Here is a 17850-nt window from a genome sequence, read left to right on the forward strand (position 1 = left end):
TCATTTCTCTTCAGTTCAGTTCAGTTCAGTTGCTCAGTCGTGTTCAACTCTTTGCAACCCCATGAATCGCAGCACGCCAGGCCTCCCTGTCCATCACCAACTCCTGGAGCTTACACAAACATATCCATCGAGTCAGTGATGCCATCCAACCATCTCATCCTCTGTTGTCCCCTTCTCCTCCTGCCCCCAATCCTTCCCAGCATTAGGGTCTTTTCCAATGAGTCAAAACTTCACATGAGGTGGCCAAAGTATTGGAGTTTCAGTTTCAACATCAGTCCTTCTAATGAAAACCCAGGACTGATCTCCTTTAGGATGGATTGATTGGATCTCCTTGCAGGCCAAGGGACTCTCAAGAGTCTTCTCCAACACCACAGTTCAAAAGCATCAATTCTGCGGCGTTCAGCTTTCTTCATCGTTCAACTCTCACATCCATACATGACTACTGGAAAAACCATAGCCTTGACTAGATGGACCTTTGTCGGCAAAATAATCTCTCTGCTTTTAAATATGCTATCTAGGTTGGTCATAACCTTCCTTCCAAGGAGTAAACGTCTTTTAATTTCATGGCTGCGATCACCATCAGCAGTGATTTTGGAGCCCCCAGAAATAAAGTCTGACACTGTTTCCACTGTTTCCCCATCTATTTCCCATGAAGTGATGGGACCAGATGCCATGATCTTAGTTTTCTGAACGTTGAGCTTTAAGCCAACTTTTTGACTCTCCTCCTTCACTTTCATCAAGAGGCTCTTTAGTTCTTCTTCACTCTCTGCCATAAGGGTGGTGTCATCTGCATATCTGAGGTTATTGACATTTCTCCCAGCAATCTTGATTCCAGCTTGTGCTTCATCCAGTGCAGCGTTTCTCATGATGTACTCTGCATATAAGTTAAATAAGCAGGGTGACAATATATAGCCTTGACATACTCCTTTTCCTATTTGGAACCAGTCTGTTGTTCCATGTCCAGTTCTAACTGTTGCTTCCTGATCTGCATACAGGTTTCTCAAGAGACACGTCAGGTGGTCTGGTATTCCCATCTCTTTCAGAATTTTCCACAGTTTGTTGTGATCCTCACAGTCAAAGGCCTTGGCATAGTCAATAAAGCAGAAATAGATGTTTTTCTGGAACTCTCTTGCTTTTTCGATGATCCAGCGGATGTTGGCAATTTGACCTCTGGTACCTCTGCCTTTTCTAAAACCAGCTTGAACATCTGGAAGTTCACGGGTCACGTATTGCTGAAGCCTGGCTTGGAGAATTTTGAGCATTACTTTACTAGCATGTGAGATGAGTGCAGTTGTGCAGTAGTTTGAGCATTCTTTGGCATTGCCTTTCTTTGGGATTGGAATGAAAACTGACCTTTTCCAGCCCTGTGGCCACTGCTGAGTTTTCCAGATTTGCTGGCATATCAAGTGCAGCACTTTCACAGCATCATATTTCAGGATTTGAAATAGCCCAACTGGAATTCCATCACCTCCACTAGCTTTGTTCATAGTGATGCTTTCTAAGGCCCACTTGACTTCACATTCCAGGATGTCTGGCTCTAGGTTAGTGATCACACCATTGTGATTATCTGGGTTGTGAAGATCTTTTTTGTACAGTTCTTCTGTATATTCTTGCCACCTCTTCTTAATATCTTCTGCTCCTGTTAGGTCCATACCATTTCTGTCCTTTATTGAGCCCATCTTTGCATGAAATATTCCTTTGGTATCTCTAATTTTCTTGAAGAGATCTCTAGTCTTTCCCAATCTGTTGTTTTCCTCTATTTCTTTGCATTGACTGCTGAGGAAGGCTTTCTTATCTCTCCTTGCTATTCTTTGGAACTCTGCATTCAGATGGGAATATCTTTCCTTTTCTCCTTTGCTTTTCGCTTCTCTTCTTTTCTCAGCTATTTGTAAGGCCTCCTCAGACAGCCATTTTGCTTTTTTGCATTTCTTTTCCATGGGGATGGTCTTGATCCCTGTCTCCTGTACAATGTCACAAACATCTGTCCATAGTTCATCAGGCACTCTATCAGGTCTAGTCCCTTAAATCTATTTGTCACTTCCACTGTATAATCATAAGGGATTTGATTTAGGTCATACCTGAATGATCTAGTGGTTTTCCCTACTTTCTTCAATTTAAGTCTGAATTTGGCAATAAAGAGTTCATGATCTGAGCCACAGTCTGCTCCCGGTCTTGTTTTTGCTGACTGTATAGAGCTTCTCCATCTTTGGCTGCAAAGAATATAATCAATCTGATTTCAATGTTGACCATCTGGTGATGTCCATGTGTAGAGTCTTCTCTTGTGTTGTTGGAAGAGAGTGTTTGCTATGACCAGTGTGTTCTCTTGGCAAAACTCTATTAGCCTTTGCCCTGTTTCATTCTGTACTCCAAGGCCAAATTTGCCTGTTAATCTAGGTGTTTCCTGACTTCCTGCTTTTGCATTCCAGTCCCCTATAATGAATTGACCAAATTGTCTGAGTTATTTTCCAATTAAACATTTGTAATCCCCCCTCACCCACCAAATCATTGAGTAAAATTAACATTATAGGAAAAGTGTACTTTTGGAGTATATAAGTACCCTCTTCCCCTCTAATGTGGCCTTATACTATCCCTGCCATTGGGCAAAGTAATTTTAATTTGAGAAGCAAAAGCCAAGGCTTTATTATTTCAACCAAAAGTAGCTCTCCCTCATGACATTAATTTCCTTTCAAATTGGTCTCTGTGATGTGGAAACATACCCTGAACCTGCCACACCCTTTCCTGTGGACTGCAGGCTTGCCCAAGTCAAGGGCTGGGAGCTCTAGACTCAGCTCAGAGCCTAGCCTCAGAGTCGCTAGTGAGTGAGCAGGAGGCAGTTCGGCTACTGGAGCGGAGCCTAAAGAGGAAAAAGCAAGTTGCTCCAGAAAAACCTGTAAAGAAGCAAAAAACTGGTGAAACTTCCAGAGCGCTGTCATCCTGGGAGCAGCAGCAGCAGAGATGATAACATGTTTCAGATTGGGAAAAAGAGGTATGTTAGTGTTTGGGACTTTAAAGGGAAAGTCTTAATTGATATTAGAGAATATTGGAGGGATCCAAAAGGTGAAATGAAACTAGGAAGAAAAGGTATATCTTTACATCCTGAACAGTGAAGCCAGCTGAAGGAGCAGATTTCTGACATTGATGATGCAGTAAGAAAACTGTAAAATCAGAGACATGTAAAACCTGTACTGTTCTAGTTGTTTTAATTTGTCTTTTTACATTGGCTTTTGTTTTCTAAACATTGTTTTCCAAGCTGTTGTATATTTGGATTGCAGAACAATTTGTAAGATCAATCGGTTCAGTTCAGTCGCTCATTCATGTCTGACTCTTTGTGATCCCGTGAATCGCAGCACGCCAGGCCTCCCTGTCCATCACCAACTCTTGGAGTTTACCCAAACTCATGTCCATGAAATCGGTGATGCCATCCAGCCATCTCATCCTCTGTTGTCCCCATCTCCTCCTGCACCCAATCCTTCCCAGCATCAGGGTCTTTTCCAATGAGTCAACTCTTCTCATGGGGTGGCCAAAGTATTGGAGTTTCAGCTTCAGCATCAGTCCTTCCAATGAACACCCAGGACTGATCTCCTTAAGGGTGGACTGGTTGGATCTCCTTGCAGTTCAAGGGACTCTCAAGAGTCTTCTCTAACACCACAGTTCAAAAGCATCAATTCTTCTGCACTCAGCTTTCTTTATAGTCCAACTCTTGCATCCATACATGACCGCTGGAAAAACCATAGCCTTGACTAGACAGACCTTTGTTGGCAAAGTAATGTCTCTGCTTTTTAATATGCTGTCTAGGTTGGTCATAACTTTCCTTCCAAGGAGTAAGCGTCTTTTAATTTCATGGCTGCAAGCACCATCTGCAGTGATTTTGGAGCCCCCAAAAATAAAGTCTGACACTGTTTCCACTGTTTCCCCATCTAGTTCCCATGAAGTGATGGAACCAGATGCCATGATCTTAGTTTTCTGAATGTTGAGCTTTAAGCCAACATTTTCACTCTCCTCTTTTTACTTTCATCAAGAGGCTCTTTAGTTCTTCTTCACTCTCTGCCATAAGGGTGGTGTCATCTGCATATCTGAGGTTATTGATATTTCTCCTGGCAATCTTGATTCCAGCTTGTGCTTCTTCCAGCCCAGCATTTCTCATGATGTACTCTGCATATAAGTTAAATAAGCAGGGTGACAATATATAGCCTTGACGTACTCCTTTTCCTATTTGGAACCAGTCTGTTGTTCCATGTCCAGTTCTATCTGTTGCTTCCTTATCTGCATATATGTTTCTCAAGAGACACGTCAGGTGGTCTGGTATTCCCATCTCTTAAAGAAGATGAATACTTTTTTTTAAATGTGCGTTATTAAAAATGTTCTCAGTGAAGCTAATTGTCAAATTCATTAAGGAGGATTGCTTTTGTGTCCCCCACCTACTGTAAAATAAAATCAAGTAATACAATCTTAACTGTTGTGGCCTTCTTTGATCAGAAGAGTTGATACTGTTTAAGGCCAAAAATAACAGTTTATCTACCTTTTAGTTTCAGCTCAGCCTTTCCATTCAAAAGGGTTTGCTTTGCATTGAATTTGTAAACTTTTGATTTGTGAAATTCATAGTTGATCTGTTCTAATCAGATGTCTGACTTGTTTGATTATTTTCCCCCCAACCTAAGTGATATTTCCCTTTCCTCCTTTTTCTTCACTTCTGTTTCCGTCTAATAACTATCTTATTTTCATGTTCAATTTTCATTTTGCCTTTGCTCTTTCTCTTGAATCAGTTCAGTTCAGTCACTCAGTTGTGTCCAACTCTTTGCAACCCCATGAACCGCAGCACACCAGGCTTCCCTGTCCATCACCAACTCCCGGAGTCCACCCAAACCCATGTCCATTGAGTCGGTGATGCCATCCAACCATCTCATCCTCTGTCGTCCGCTTCTCGTCCTGCCCTTAATCTTTCCCAGCAGCAAGGTCTTTTCAAATCAGTCAGCTCTTTGCATCAGGTGGCCAAAGTACTGGAGTTTCAGCTTCAACATCAGTCCTTCCAAAGATCACCCAGGACTGATCTCCTTTAGGATGGACTGGTTGGATCTCCTTGCAGTCCAAGGGACTCTCAAGAGTCTTTTCCAACACCACGTTCAAAAGCATCAGTTCTTCGGCACTCAGCTTTCTTTATAGTCCAACTCTCACATCCATACATGACCATTGGGAAAACCATAGCCTTGACTAGACGAACTTTTGTTGACAAAGTAATGTCTTTGCTTTTTAATATGCTATCTAGGTTGGTCATAACTTTCCTTCCAAGGAGTAAGCGTCTTTTAATTTCATGGCTGCAGTCACCATCTGCAGTGATTTTGGAGCCCAGAAAAATAAAATCAGCCACTGTTTCCATTGTTTCCCCATCTATATGCCATGAAGTGGTGGAATTGGATGCCATGATCTTAGTTTTCTGAATGTTGAGTTTTAAGCTAAGATTTCACTCTCCTCTTTCATTTTTATCAAGAGGCTGTTTAGTTCCTCTTCACTTTCTGCCATAAGGGTGGTGTCATCTGCATATCAATGGCAACCTGCTCCAGTACTCTTGCCTGGAAAATCCCAGGGACGGAGGAACCTGGTGGGCTGCAGTCCATGGGGTCGCTAAGAGTTGGACACGACTGAGCGACTACACTTTCACTTTTCACTTTCATGCATTGGAGAAGGAAATGGCAACCCACTCCAATGTTCTTGCCTGGAGAATCCCAGGGACAGGGGAGCCTGGTGGTCTGCCGTCTATGGGATCGCACAGAGTTGGACACGACTGAAGCGACTCAGCAGCAGCAGCAGCAGCATCTGCATATCTGAGGTTATTGATATTTCTCCTGGCTCTTGAATATGTTGTACTAATTTGGAAAGTCTGAAACTGTCAAAATGTTAAGCTATCTCAATAAGGTACTTGTAAGTAAAATATATGATAACTACAATCACTAATTCTACTGTATTAAGTATTAGGAGATATAGTTTGATAAACAACATGGCTTGTTTGAAAACTCCGAGCAAGTAAATGTATGTCATTACCTGTAGTATTCTGTGTAGTTTGTTATCTTATTGCTTAGTCTGCAGAAAATAATAACTTAGGTGTCTGATTTGCTTTCACTTATACATACTCACCATGGGATGATGTCTATAAAATCAGATATTGGTACATTAGACTAGCATTTAATAAAAATTATGAAAGCTTACTGGCCTAACATTTTATCTTATAACATTGAGTGTGGATTATGGGCAGCCAAAGATATCACTGAGCTGAACTGTTATAGTAAATGTCAGTTTTTAGGGGAAAGAGCACATTGAGCACATATTTGTGATTTTTGGCCTTTGCTTCAGTAGACTTGGCTCTTTTGCAGTTCATCTACTGGACAGTGGCATTCTAGACTTAATGTTACTCAGTTTTAGCTAGCACTCTGAAATGATTTTCATTGAGCCATAATGATGAAGCAGAAATAGGCTGAGGCACAGATTTCAGGGGTTTTGTAGCAATAAGTAGGGCATGGTGTGCCTTAGAATTTAAAGGAACTGTGACAGATTAAGGCGGCAGTGAAGAGGAAGGAATTCTGTTCACTCTAGATGATGACATACTGATATTTTAATCACATTGACAGGACATGGTTCTAGATAGAACAGTAAAAAGAAAGGTTTAAAGACATGAAAAATTGTTTCTGACATTTGGTAGCAAATCGCAAATGGTTACTGCTGTATCAGAGAGTTGCACTATAATACCAAGTTTGATTACTATGTCTAAAGCATTTTATAGTAGAATTGTCAAGGACTTATTTCAAAACCGTCTGCCAGGCCACATGGAGTTATTAGTTTTTTTTCTGGCAGCTATGTTTCTTTGCCATTTTTAAGATTTTTTTAGAAATGTTTTTAAGCAGTAACCCTAATATATGCATTAATTGAGGAAATAAATCGTCCTTTCTGATATTTTAGCCTATATCACATAATAGGTACCAAAGTGTTCAGAGTACGTATTTTAGACAAATCATACTTGTTTGAAAACTTCCCCCTCATTTAGGAACATAGTAACTGAATTGGGTAGATTTGTCAAGATTCCTTATTATATATACAGAAAGGGTAGTTAGAACACATAACTCTGATTTTGGTACAAATGAAAAGGGAATAATGGGTAACTTTCCTAGGTTTATGTGAAATTAGGAGGTACATGCATTTTGAAACAATCTGCTAGTACAGAGATGGTGCTGAAATCTGTTACCTAGGCATTTTCTAGCTGTTTAACATTGTCATTAACACTTTTACCTAAGGAGTGTTTCTCTGGAAGATTTTTGGTAAGGTTCTTGGTAAATTCATTTCGATATATTATTGAATATATAATATACAGAAATTACCAATCTCTTGTTTGTTTAGAAAGGGATGAGAACTGGGTTAAAAGAGGAGAAAATAACTTGTGCTGGAAAGAAAAGATAAAGTACTATTTTCTGTTTCAACTTTACCTTCTTAGTAAGATTTCTTCCAGGAAGAAAGTGTGGCATTTTGAGGCAATGGTTTCTTTCCTGGTAATGCCAAAATTAATTGAATTCACGTCAGTCCTTGAATGTGTGTAGTAGCAGGGGCTCTCTAAAGAGATTTTCTTCTATGTCTTTTTAAACTACAAGTAGCATCTGACCAATTTCCAGGGCTCTTGGTATTTTATTTAAAGAACAACCACTAGAAAAAAATCTCTTATAATTTTGTTCTTGTTTTGCTTCATCAATGCCTAAGAACTTCTTTTGAAAAAAGAATGCTCCTACCTCATTAGCCAGTCAAGATACTGTGATGATCAGCCTATTCTACATAATGTGTTCAGGAAGAAAAACAGGAAAAAAGTGTACATTCTGGCTTGGCTATTGAAGGGAAAAGTGAAAGAACTGAGTATTAATTATTACGCATTCCTGATGGGGGTGTATTAGACGATTACTATAAAATTCTGAAATTTAAAAGTGCTAATACTTAGGATGTCTCCTGAAATTATCTGCAACTCACTTTTTATGGAAATTCAGTGAAACACTCAAACACTTTTTTCTTTTATAAAGTGGTGTTTTTCTAGATAAACTCTAGTGGTAAACATTCACATGGTTAACAAATATGTAATTCTGTACTTGTGGAATACCTGTCTGCTTTGTTTGGTACATCTTCCATGGGGATGTTGATGAATATAATATTGCATCTGTGAATATTTTAAATTTTGAAATAAAAACAAGAAATATGCAAAAAACTCCACAAAAAACCAACAACAAAGGCTAGCTAGCCTCACCTGAACTCTAACCTCAACTCAGTTGCTGACGCGGTGACCTCAGGCCAGTTTTGTAGCTCCTCTCTGTGTCCCAGGGTGGTAGTAACTATCCCAACTAGCTCAGCAACTCTTATATAAACAAAATGAGTTAATTACACACTTTAGGGGTACAAAGCATTTGTCTGTTTACTATGCTCTTATCTAAGGGACTGTGGTAATTATGCTGCTGCTCAGAGCATACATTTATCATCAAAAATTTAGGGAGCCAAGTATTTTCACTTATTTCTACATGAGAGAAGGCTGTTAGGGTTTACTTTAAGAATCCTGGACCCACTATTATCATTGTCACAATCCGAGTAGTACAAGGCAATAGACAGAAATATGCCCTAGAAGGGGCAGGGAAGAATTGGTGGGATCTAGATCTCTTTTTTTTCAATATATTCCTTTGGAAATTATCTACTCAACCTCTGTGCCAATCTTCTACATGCTGTGTGATCACAGTCCTGATATTCTTACAGTTATATGTACAGATTGGTACAGATGCAAACACACACGTTATATGTACACACATATAGTATATGTGTGAAATAAACATATGTCTATCTAAATATGGGCTTCTCTGGTGGTTCAATGGTAAAGAATCCACCTGCCAATGCAGGAAAACTGAAAGTGAAAGAAAGTGAAGTCGCTCAGTCGTGTCCGATTCTTTGCGACCCTGTGGACCCTGTAGCCCACCAGGCTCCTCTGTCCATGGGATTCTCCAGGCAAGAATACTGGAGTGGGTTGCCATTTCCTTCTCCAGGGGATCTTCCCAAGCCAGGGATTGAACCCAGGTCTCCTGCATTGCAGGCAGATGCTTTAACCTCTGAGCCACCAGGGAAGCCTGGGTTCAACCCCTGGCTTGGGAAGATCCCCTGGAGAAGGAAATGGCAACCCACTCCAGTATTCTTGCCTAGGAAATCCCATGGACAGAGGAGCCTGGTGGGCTACAGTCCATAGGGTTGCAGAGTCAGACACAATTTAGCGCCTAAAGAACAACAACTATATACACATCTCTACCTAGATATCCGTCTCGATAGTTATCTTCATGTAAACGTGCATGCGTGTTCAGTCACTCAATCGTGTCTGACTCTTTGCTAATAGAATTCTACGGACTCAGTCCATAGACTTTTCTCTTTTGGATGCTCTCATATCCTGTTACAGACACACGGTACAGTAGGATTTAGACCTATGCCTCCTCCTCTTACGGCCTGAGATTTAATTTAGATCATCACTGTTGGAATGCTTAATTGATGTAGTTGCTTAGAGCAAGGGGAAGAGTTTACAAAGAATACAACCTGAATATTGAGAAGAATCAGCCAAATCAAATTTTAGTCATTCAGCAACTGTGGTCAAAGGCTGTTTTCTTCTTTCCAGTTTTTCAGATACTTCTGCTATTGTGGAAGTAACTAATTCCACGTGACAGGGAAATGAGGGCATAAGCAAGGGAAATTCACTATGTAAATATGTAAATACGTAAAAAGTGTAAGACTGCAATAAAAGGTGACCGTGGGCTGGGATTAGATGTGTCTGTTTTCTGAAGTGAATTTCCTCCTCCTCCTGGCTTCTTTCTCTGGCTCTGTGAAGTGAGCAGAGGCAGGGCTGTGATCCTACGAGGCACACTTGAGCCACCAATGGTATTTCAGCTTTTGATCAATGAAGCTTATAGGGAAACTCCCGTCCCGAAATGAATGCAAAGACTGCTTTATCTGAAGAAAGTCTGGACGGCTGTAATTCCTGTGAGAGAATATGATGGAGAAGACATTCATTCATAGGTACTGTCCAACTCTTATTTGTACGTTTAATGGCAGAAACAGGAGGGAGAACCATAGACCCGTCAGGGGATAAAAATGAGTTTTGTTGGGGCATGAAAAAATACTTTTAAAATGAAATAGTCACAGAGAACAAAATATAAAAACTAGAAAATATCATTGTACACTGCATGCAGTAAGAATAGGATTGTTTATGGAAACTTGTGTTGTATATGTGTATGCACGTGTATGTGTGTGCCCTGAAATAAGATTTGATATGATCTTACTGTGTTTCTCAGGCAAAAGAAGTTTGGGAAATGCTGCCATAATTTAGCTCTTTGCCACATACTTTTGGCATTCTGTGTTTGCAAAACAAACTAAAATTCTGGCCACTCAACAGTGACCTTCTCTAAAGAATACACTCTTGCCCTTTATGGCAATGTTTCTCAACTACTTCAACATGAGGCAATTAAAAACCCAAGGTGGAAACAAGCTGCCTAAGAAAGCAAAAGGGAGATTTAGAAGGAAGCCTCCTGAAACAGGTAACACCAGGGAGAGAGGATACCAGATAATACATATGTGCGATGTGTGTGTGTGTGTACGTGTGTGTGTGTGTGAGACACAGAGTTAGAGACCAGAATTTATTAGAGGGCACCAGAAAAAAACGTGTTCCTTAGGGTAAACAGCTGTAAAACCTTGCTACACATGCTGAGCCATTAATGCGAGAGCCCTGATATGACTCAAATGAGAAAGTTCATCTGAGAGTTAGGAACGAGGACTTCTTTCCTGTTTCACCCAGTTCAGTTCTTTTCTTTGGGGAGGACAATTGTTTCTGATTTCTAATAGAACCTATGATGGAACATCCTGGAAACCCAGAAGAGAGCAGCTGTTTAGAACATAACCTATTTGGGAAAAGTATGAGAAACCTGTATGCAGGTCAGGAAGCAACAGTTAGAACTGGACATGGAACAACAGACTGGTTCCAAATAGGAAAAGGAGTACGTCAAGGCTCTATATTGTCACCCTCCTTATTTAACTTATATGCAGAGTACATCATGAGACACGCTGGGCTGGAAGAAGCACAAGCTGGAATCAAGATTGCCAGGAGAAATATCAATAACCTCAGATATGCAGATGACACCACCCTTATGGCAGAGAGTGAAGAAGAACTAAAGAGCCTCTTGATGAAAGTGAAAGAGGAGAGTGAAAAAGTTGGCTTAAAGCTCAACGTTCAGAAAACTAAGATCATGGCATCTGGTCCCATCACTTCATGGGAACTAGATGGGGAAACAGTGGAAACAGTGTCAGACTTTATTTTTTTGGGCTCCAAAATCACTGCAGATGGTGATTGCAGCCATGAAATTGAAAGACACTTACTCCTTGGAAGGAAGATTATGGCCAACCTTGATGGCATATTTAAAAGCAAAGGCATTACTTTGCCAACAAAGGTCCATCTAGTCAAGGCTATGGTTTTTCCAGTGGTCATGTATGGATGTGAGAGTTGGACGGTGAAGAAGGCTGAGCACCGCAGAATTGATGCTTTTGAACTGTGGTGTTGGAGAAGACTCTTGAGAGTCCCTTGGACTGCAAGGAGATCCAATCAATCCATCCTAAAGGAGATTAATCCTGGGTGTTCATTGGAAGGACTGATGCTGAAGCTGAAACTCCAATACTTTGGCCACCTGATGCGAAGAGTTGAATCATTGGAAAAGACCCTAATGCTGGGTAGGATGGGGTGCAGGAGGAGAAGGGGGCAACAGAGGATGAGATGGTTGGATGGCATCACTAACTCGATGGACATGGGTCTGGGTAAACTCCGGGAGTTGATGATGGACAGGGAGGCCTGGCATGCTGCAATTCATGGGGTCGCAAAGAGTCGGACACGACTGAGCGACTGAACTGAAGTGAACTGAGAAAGAAGCTAGGTACGCAGACCAACGTCATGTTTATTTGATTCAGCATGTGATAACTTCCTGTCCTCTCTTACAGGATCGTTGCTTTGTTTCCAAATACCGTAGCTCATAAATTACTGCTGATGTGGATGTTTATCTTGGCTTTCTGGGTCATTTACTTCTCTCTCAAAGACCAGACAAAGGTAGGAATTGTTTCCTTTTTCAGAATTTCAGAATGACTTGGAATGTTCACTGTGATTAACACAAGAATTAAATGTTAAAAGCATGTAATCTTAGCAATAGATGTGGATGAGAGGATCCTGTGTTCAGCAGTAATTCCTTTGACAATATGCATTCCTATGTTCAATATGCATTCTATTATTATTATTTTTTGAGTGACAGGTAGATTTTCAGCCTCTATATAGTGTTTGGGACTGCTAACCATCCTGCCTAAGCGTTTTCTCCAACTGTGGCCTCTGAGCCTCCAATCCAATTAACTCTCTGTGTCAGCCCCTGCCTTTTTCACAGTGGTTGTTTTTTTTTTTTTACATAGTTCAGTTCATATTCCTTGATTTTCCTTTTCTTCAGTCTTTTTAAAAAACTGATTTTGCTTTACTTTTTCTTCTTCTCAACCATTGAGTACAAATCTGATCTTTCAAAAATTCTGTTTTCATCATCTTCTTGTCCTGATCAAAGACTTTCACCAGTGGATTCCAGAGGGTAGAGCTGAAGAAGATCAACTCCTTAACCATTCAAGCTTCTTCTAAACTTGAGCCCAGCTTCTTTTCAAAGTATCTATTTCACCTTCGTCTAATGCAGGCCCTCATCTCCAAATAAGAAGGACCACAAATCTAGAATGTTCAGACAATGATGGAAAACTGGTAAACTGTAGAGCTCTCAAACCACAGCCCAGAAGCTTCCTCTCTGTGAACCCTCTGTAAATATGTGTTTTCTAGATTTCTTCCATCAATCCTCTTCTCGTTCATGCTTGTACCCTTTAATTCACATGCTCAGGTCCCATCCACAAATATTTGTGTCTCTTAAAATGAGGCTTGGACACTCTGCACTGAAATGCCTGTGTTTGTGCATGTGTGTGTAAAATGCAGATTCCTGAGCCCTACCCTGAAGCTGCCAAAAACAAATCTCTAAAATGAAGTTTTGAAAAATCTAATCAGAAAAGTTACAAGTACACCAATGTTCATAACAGCACTATTTACAACAGCCAAGGCATGGAAACAACCTAAATGTCCATCAACAGAGGAATGGATAAAGAAGATGTGGAATACATACTCAGTGGGATATTACTCAGCTATACAAAAGTATGAAATAATGCCATTTGCAGCAACATAGATGGACCTAGAGTTTATCATACTAAGTTCACTTCAGCAAGTCAGAGAAAGACAAATGTTGTATGATATCACTTATTTGTGGAATATAATATGTGATACAAGTGAAGTTATTTTCAGAACAGAAATAGACTCACAGACATAGAAAACAATCTTATAGTTACTAAAGGGAAAGTGAGGATGGGGGAAGGGTAAATTAGGAGTTTAGGATTAACAGATATGCACTACTGTATATAAAATAGAGGGACCCTGGTGGTCCAGTGGTTCAGACTCTGATTCCACTGCAGGGGAACTGATTTCTCCTTGGGGAGCTTTAGATACCACATGCTGTGCAGCACAGACAAAAAAAAAAAATAGAAAAGCAACAGGACCTACTGTACAGAACAGGGAACTTTATTCAATATCTTGTAATAACCTATAATGGAAAAGAATCTGAAAAAGAGTATATATATATATATATATATATTGTATATATATATTATATATATATAAAAAACTGAATCACTTTGATGTACACCAGAAAATTAATACAACATTGTAAATCAACTGTACCCCAATAAAAATGAACAAAATGATAAAGTTTCAACAAGCCCCCCAGCAATTCTCACCCTCACTGAAGTTTGCGAATCACTGCCTTCGCATTTCCAGATCTGAAATCTTTTCTGTGCCTCACTCTTGAATTCATTCCTCAGTTACCTCCACCTCAGTTTCACTGGTGTTACCAACACAGAGAAAAGCACACAGAGGTTATCTTCTTCCTCGCCTCCCTCCTTGACAAAACAGAATCATATGGAAACAAATTCTCTGCACTTTCTCCTATGTCTCCTCTATTGCCTCAGCCCATTAGTCAACTAAACCAATTCTCTCTCCACAAGCAATCAGTCACTAAATTCTACCTCCTGTTTCTCTCATATCTATCCTTTTATCTCCATCCCCACAGTCTTGATTTAGTCAAGTCCTTTGTCATTTCTCATCTATGGTGTTGAAATAGTCCTCTCATAATTTCCCTGCCTCCAGTCTCAGCTGATCCAATCATTCATTCAACAAACCTTTGTTGGGTGTAGATTGTGTGTCAGGGCTGAACTGGGTATTAGGGATACAGAGATATAGGACATAATCTTTGTGTTCAAGATCCTGAGATTGTATTTCTAAAACAAAAATGCCATGCTCCCAACTTCAGGGGAAACGTGGCAGGGTTCAGATTTCCTGCCTCAGTGTCTTAGTCAGGCTTTCTTATGAAAGGATTTAGAAAACCTGGACCAAGGCATTCTTGCACTGGCCGATTCCTCTGCTTGTTCTTCCTGCAGGTTTTCACGTGGCTAATGCTCTTCCTCCAGGTCTTTGCTCAAATGTCATCTTTATTTAGGAATAGAAATGGCCCCCACCCCACCACTTAGCATTTCCCTTACTCTGACTTTAAAAAATAATGATAATATTTTTCACTTTCTAAAATACTATATAATTTACTTATTTACTATGTTCATTGATTATTGTCTCTCTTGGCCTGCTGTAACGTGACCTCCATAAGAGAAGGATTTTTATCATTATTTATTTGTTAGTATATCCCAAGTGCCCAGAACAGTGGTTGGCACATAAGTGGTGGGCACTTAACAAATAAATTTCTTTAAATTACAAAATAAGGACTGCTCAGTGGTCTTGGTGAGATATAATGGTGACCTGAAATAAGGTACTAAATATGAGGATGGAAAAAAGTCAAGGAATTTGAGTTAGAATTGATAGGAATAAACTGACTGTGGGGCAGGGGTGAGGATGTGGAATTAAGTAGGAATTATTCCAGATACGTACAACTGCCTAGCTGGTGATGCCATTTGTTGAAGTATAGAGTAGAGTCAGAGAAATAGTTTCGGAAGAAAACAGACAAGTTTAGATATGATCAGTCTATGTTGGAGGTGCTTTTAGATCATCTAAATGGAGATGTTGCTTCAGTAGACTTGAATATACAAATCTGAAGCTAAGAAAGATGTGGTTTAGAAAAATGGATTTAAAATCATCAGAATATAAATGGCAGCTTAGCTTATTGATGTCGGTGACAATTCCTTAGGTGAGCTACAGAGTGAAAAAAAAAGGACCTACTATACAGCACAAGGAACTCTACTCAATACTCTGTAATGGCCTATATGGGAAAAGAATCGAAGAAAGAGTTCAGTTCAGTTCAGTTCAGTCGCTCAGTCATGTCTGACTCTTTGCGACCCCATGAACGCCAGGCCTCCGTGTCCATCACCAACTCCTGGAGTTTACCCAAACTCATGTCCATTGAGTTGGTGATGCCATCCAACCATTTCATCCTCTGTCATCCCCTCTCCTCCTGTCCTCAATCTTTCCCAGCATCAGGGTCTTTTCAAATGAGTCAGCTCTGGATATACGTATAACTGATTCACTTTGCTATACACCTGAAACTAACACAATCTACTATACCCCAATAAAAATTTAAAAAAAGAAAAAAAAGTTGCTAAAGCTATTGCCCCTAGGAACAAAAAAAGCACTGGTCTGTGAAGTGAGTGGGAGGAGAGAAAGAGACTGACAAGAACTCCCGAGACATTTAACTGGGTAGGTTTAGGGAATAAGCAAAAGTTTTAGTATAGCAATTCTTTGTATAATATGGGAGATATGTGAATACATTTAAATTCTTACAGGAAAAAGTTAACAGAAGTAAATAGGAAGTAGAGGGAAAAAATGTGGGTCCAATTTAGTAGGGAAGGGTAGCAGAAAGTTGAATTTCTATCTGACTACTTTAAAAAATTTATTTGGATTAGAATTTTTTTTAATTAATTAATTTATCTTTGGCTGTACTGGGTTTTTGTTACTGTGTGGGCTTTTCTCTAGCTGAGGTGAGTGGGGGCTTCTCTCTAGCTTCAGTACATGGGCTTCTCATTGCAGTGGCTTCTCTTCTTGCTGAGCATGGGCTCTGGGACATGTGGGTTCAGTAGCTGTGGTGTGAGGGTTCAGTAGCTGCAGGTCCCTGGGCTCTAGAGCACAGGCTTAGTAGTTGTGGCGCATGGGCTAGCTGCCCTGTGGCATGTGGGATCTTCCTGGAACAGGGATCAAACCCGTGTCTCCTGCATTGGTGAGTGAATTTTTTAACCACTGAACCACCAGGGAAGCCCTGGATCTTTTCTTCAAATAAGAATTTTTAAAAATATATTTATTTATTTATTTGGCTGTACCAGGTCTTCATTGTGGCATGCAGGATCTTGGATTTAGTTCCCTGACCAGGGATCGAATCCACGCCCCTGCATTGGGAGAATGGAGTCTTAGCCACTGGACCACCAGGAAGTCCCTCACTACTTTTTTAGATTTTTAAAGTTTAGGAACAAAAAATTTCAGTTATTGGAGGAGTTGCCTCCTGGATGTTGAGGGCTGCTTGGAAGTTATCAGGATTTTTAATGATGAAGACTATAAGTTCTTCTTAGCCATCTCTCTGGTTCTCCCTCCCCTGCCTTCCTTCTTTATTTTTTTCCCCCTTTTACTTTTGAGGACCCCTGTTACATTTGGCCCACCTAGATAATTCAATATAATTCAATATTCCCCATTTTAAGGTCAGCTGATTAGCAACTTTAATTGCATCTTAGATTCTAATCTTGAGACGCAATCATCCTGGATTAGGTGGACCTTAAAGCCCATGACAAGTGTCTTTTTAAAAGAGGAGAAGGGAGAAGATTTACAGGGTAAGGTGAAATGAATCTGATGGCAGAGATGGCAGTGATGCTTCTGTAGGCCAAGAATACCAAGGACTGCTAGCATCCACCAGAAGCTAGGAGAGAGGCATGGAGTATACTCTCCCTCAGAACGCCCAGAAGGAATCATTTCTGTTGACATCTTGATTTTAGAATTCTGGCCTGCATACCTGTGAGAGAATAAATTTATGTTGTTTTAAGCCACCAAATTAGTGACAATTTGTAATGGCAGCCCTGGGAATCTAAAACAGTCAGGAAAAATATAGAAGAACTAAAGAATACAATTAACTGAATCTGACATTTATAGAACATTTCACCCAGCAATAGCAGAATATATGATATTTTCAGTGCACATAAAATATTCACCAAGATAGAACATATCTAAAGTCATAAAACAAACCTTAATAGACTTTAAAGTGACTGAAATTACACAAAGTTTGTTCTCTGACTATAATGAAATTATACTGGAAATCGGTAACAGAACAGTAACTCGTAAGTCTCTCAGCATTCGGAAATTAAGTGACACAATTCTGCATAATCCATGAATCAAAGAATAAGCTTCAAGGGACATGAGAGAACATTTTGAGCTAAACAAAAAAGGTGATATAACATTAATATTTGTTGTATTTCTAGTACAGCTAAGGCAGTACTTAGAGTGAAATTTATAAATGAAAGAAGAGCAATGCAAAAGTCAACAACTATGCTTTTGAATTTGTTCTTTATTCTTTCATGTATAACTCATTTATAAATTAAGTGGTTATTTTAAAAAAGAAGAAAGATACCAAATCAATAATCTAATTTCCATCTTAAAGAACAAGAAAAAGCAAGCAGAAAGAAGGAAATAATGAGTATTACAGTAGAAATCATTAAAATTGGAAA

General features: G+C 39.8%; 1 protein-coding gene and 1 non-coding gene across 3 annotated transcripts in view; one reads left to right on the forward strand and one right to left on the reverse strand.

Moving 5' to 3' along the window:
• Positions 1–2808: 2808 nt before the first annotated feature.
• LOC145527198 (NXPE family member 2-like) overlaps positions 2809–17850 on the forward strand; it is a 35320-nt gene continuing 20278 nt past the window's right edge. Inside the window, exons 1-2 of one of the 2 annotated variants that reach the window (XM_081544798.1) lie at positions 2809–2986; positions 12028–12133. In XM_081544798.1, coding sequence (XP_081400924.1) covers positions 2964–2986; positions 12028–12133 — 129 coding nt within the window. In that variant the 5' untranslated portion in view covers positions 2809–2963. Of the gene's footprint in view, positions 2987–10036; positions 10063–12027; positions 12134–17850 lie in introns of those variants that run through there. The other variant, XM_081544799.1, reaches the window with a different exon arrangement.
• Positions 9057–9128, reverse strand: TRNAC-GCA (transfer RNA cysteine (anticodon GCA)). The gene has a single exon. It is a non-coding gene; the product is annotated as a tRNA-Cys (tRNA).

Source organism: Giraffa tippelskirchi, chromosome 11 (genome assembly GCF_054371585.1).
Source record: "Giraffa tippelskirchi isolate mGirTip1 chromosome 11, T2T-mGirTip1v1.2.pri, whole genome shotgun sequence".
In the NCBI taxonomy this organism is placed as follows: domain Eukaryota; kingdom Metazoa; phylum Chordata; class Mammalia; order Artiodactyla; family Giraffidae; genus Giraffa; species Giraffa tippelskirchi.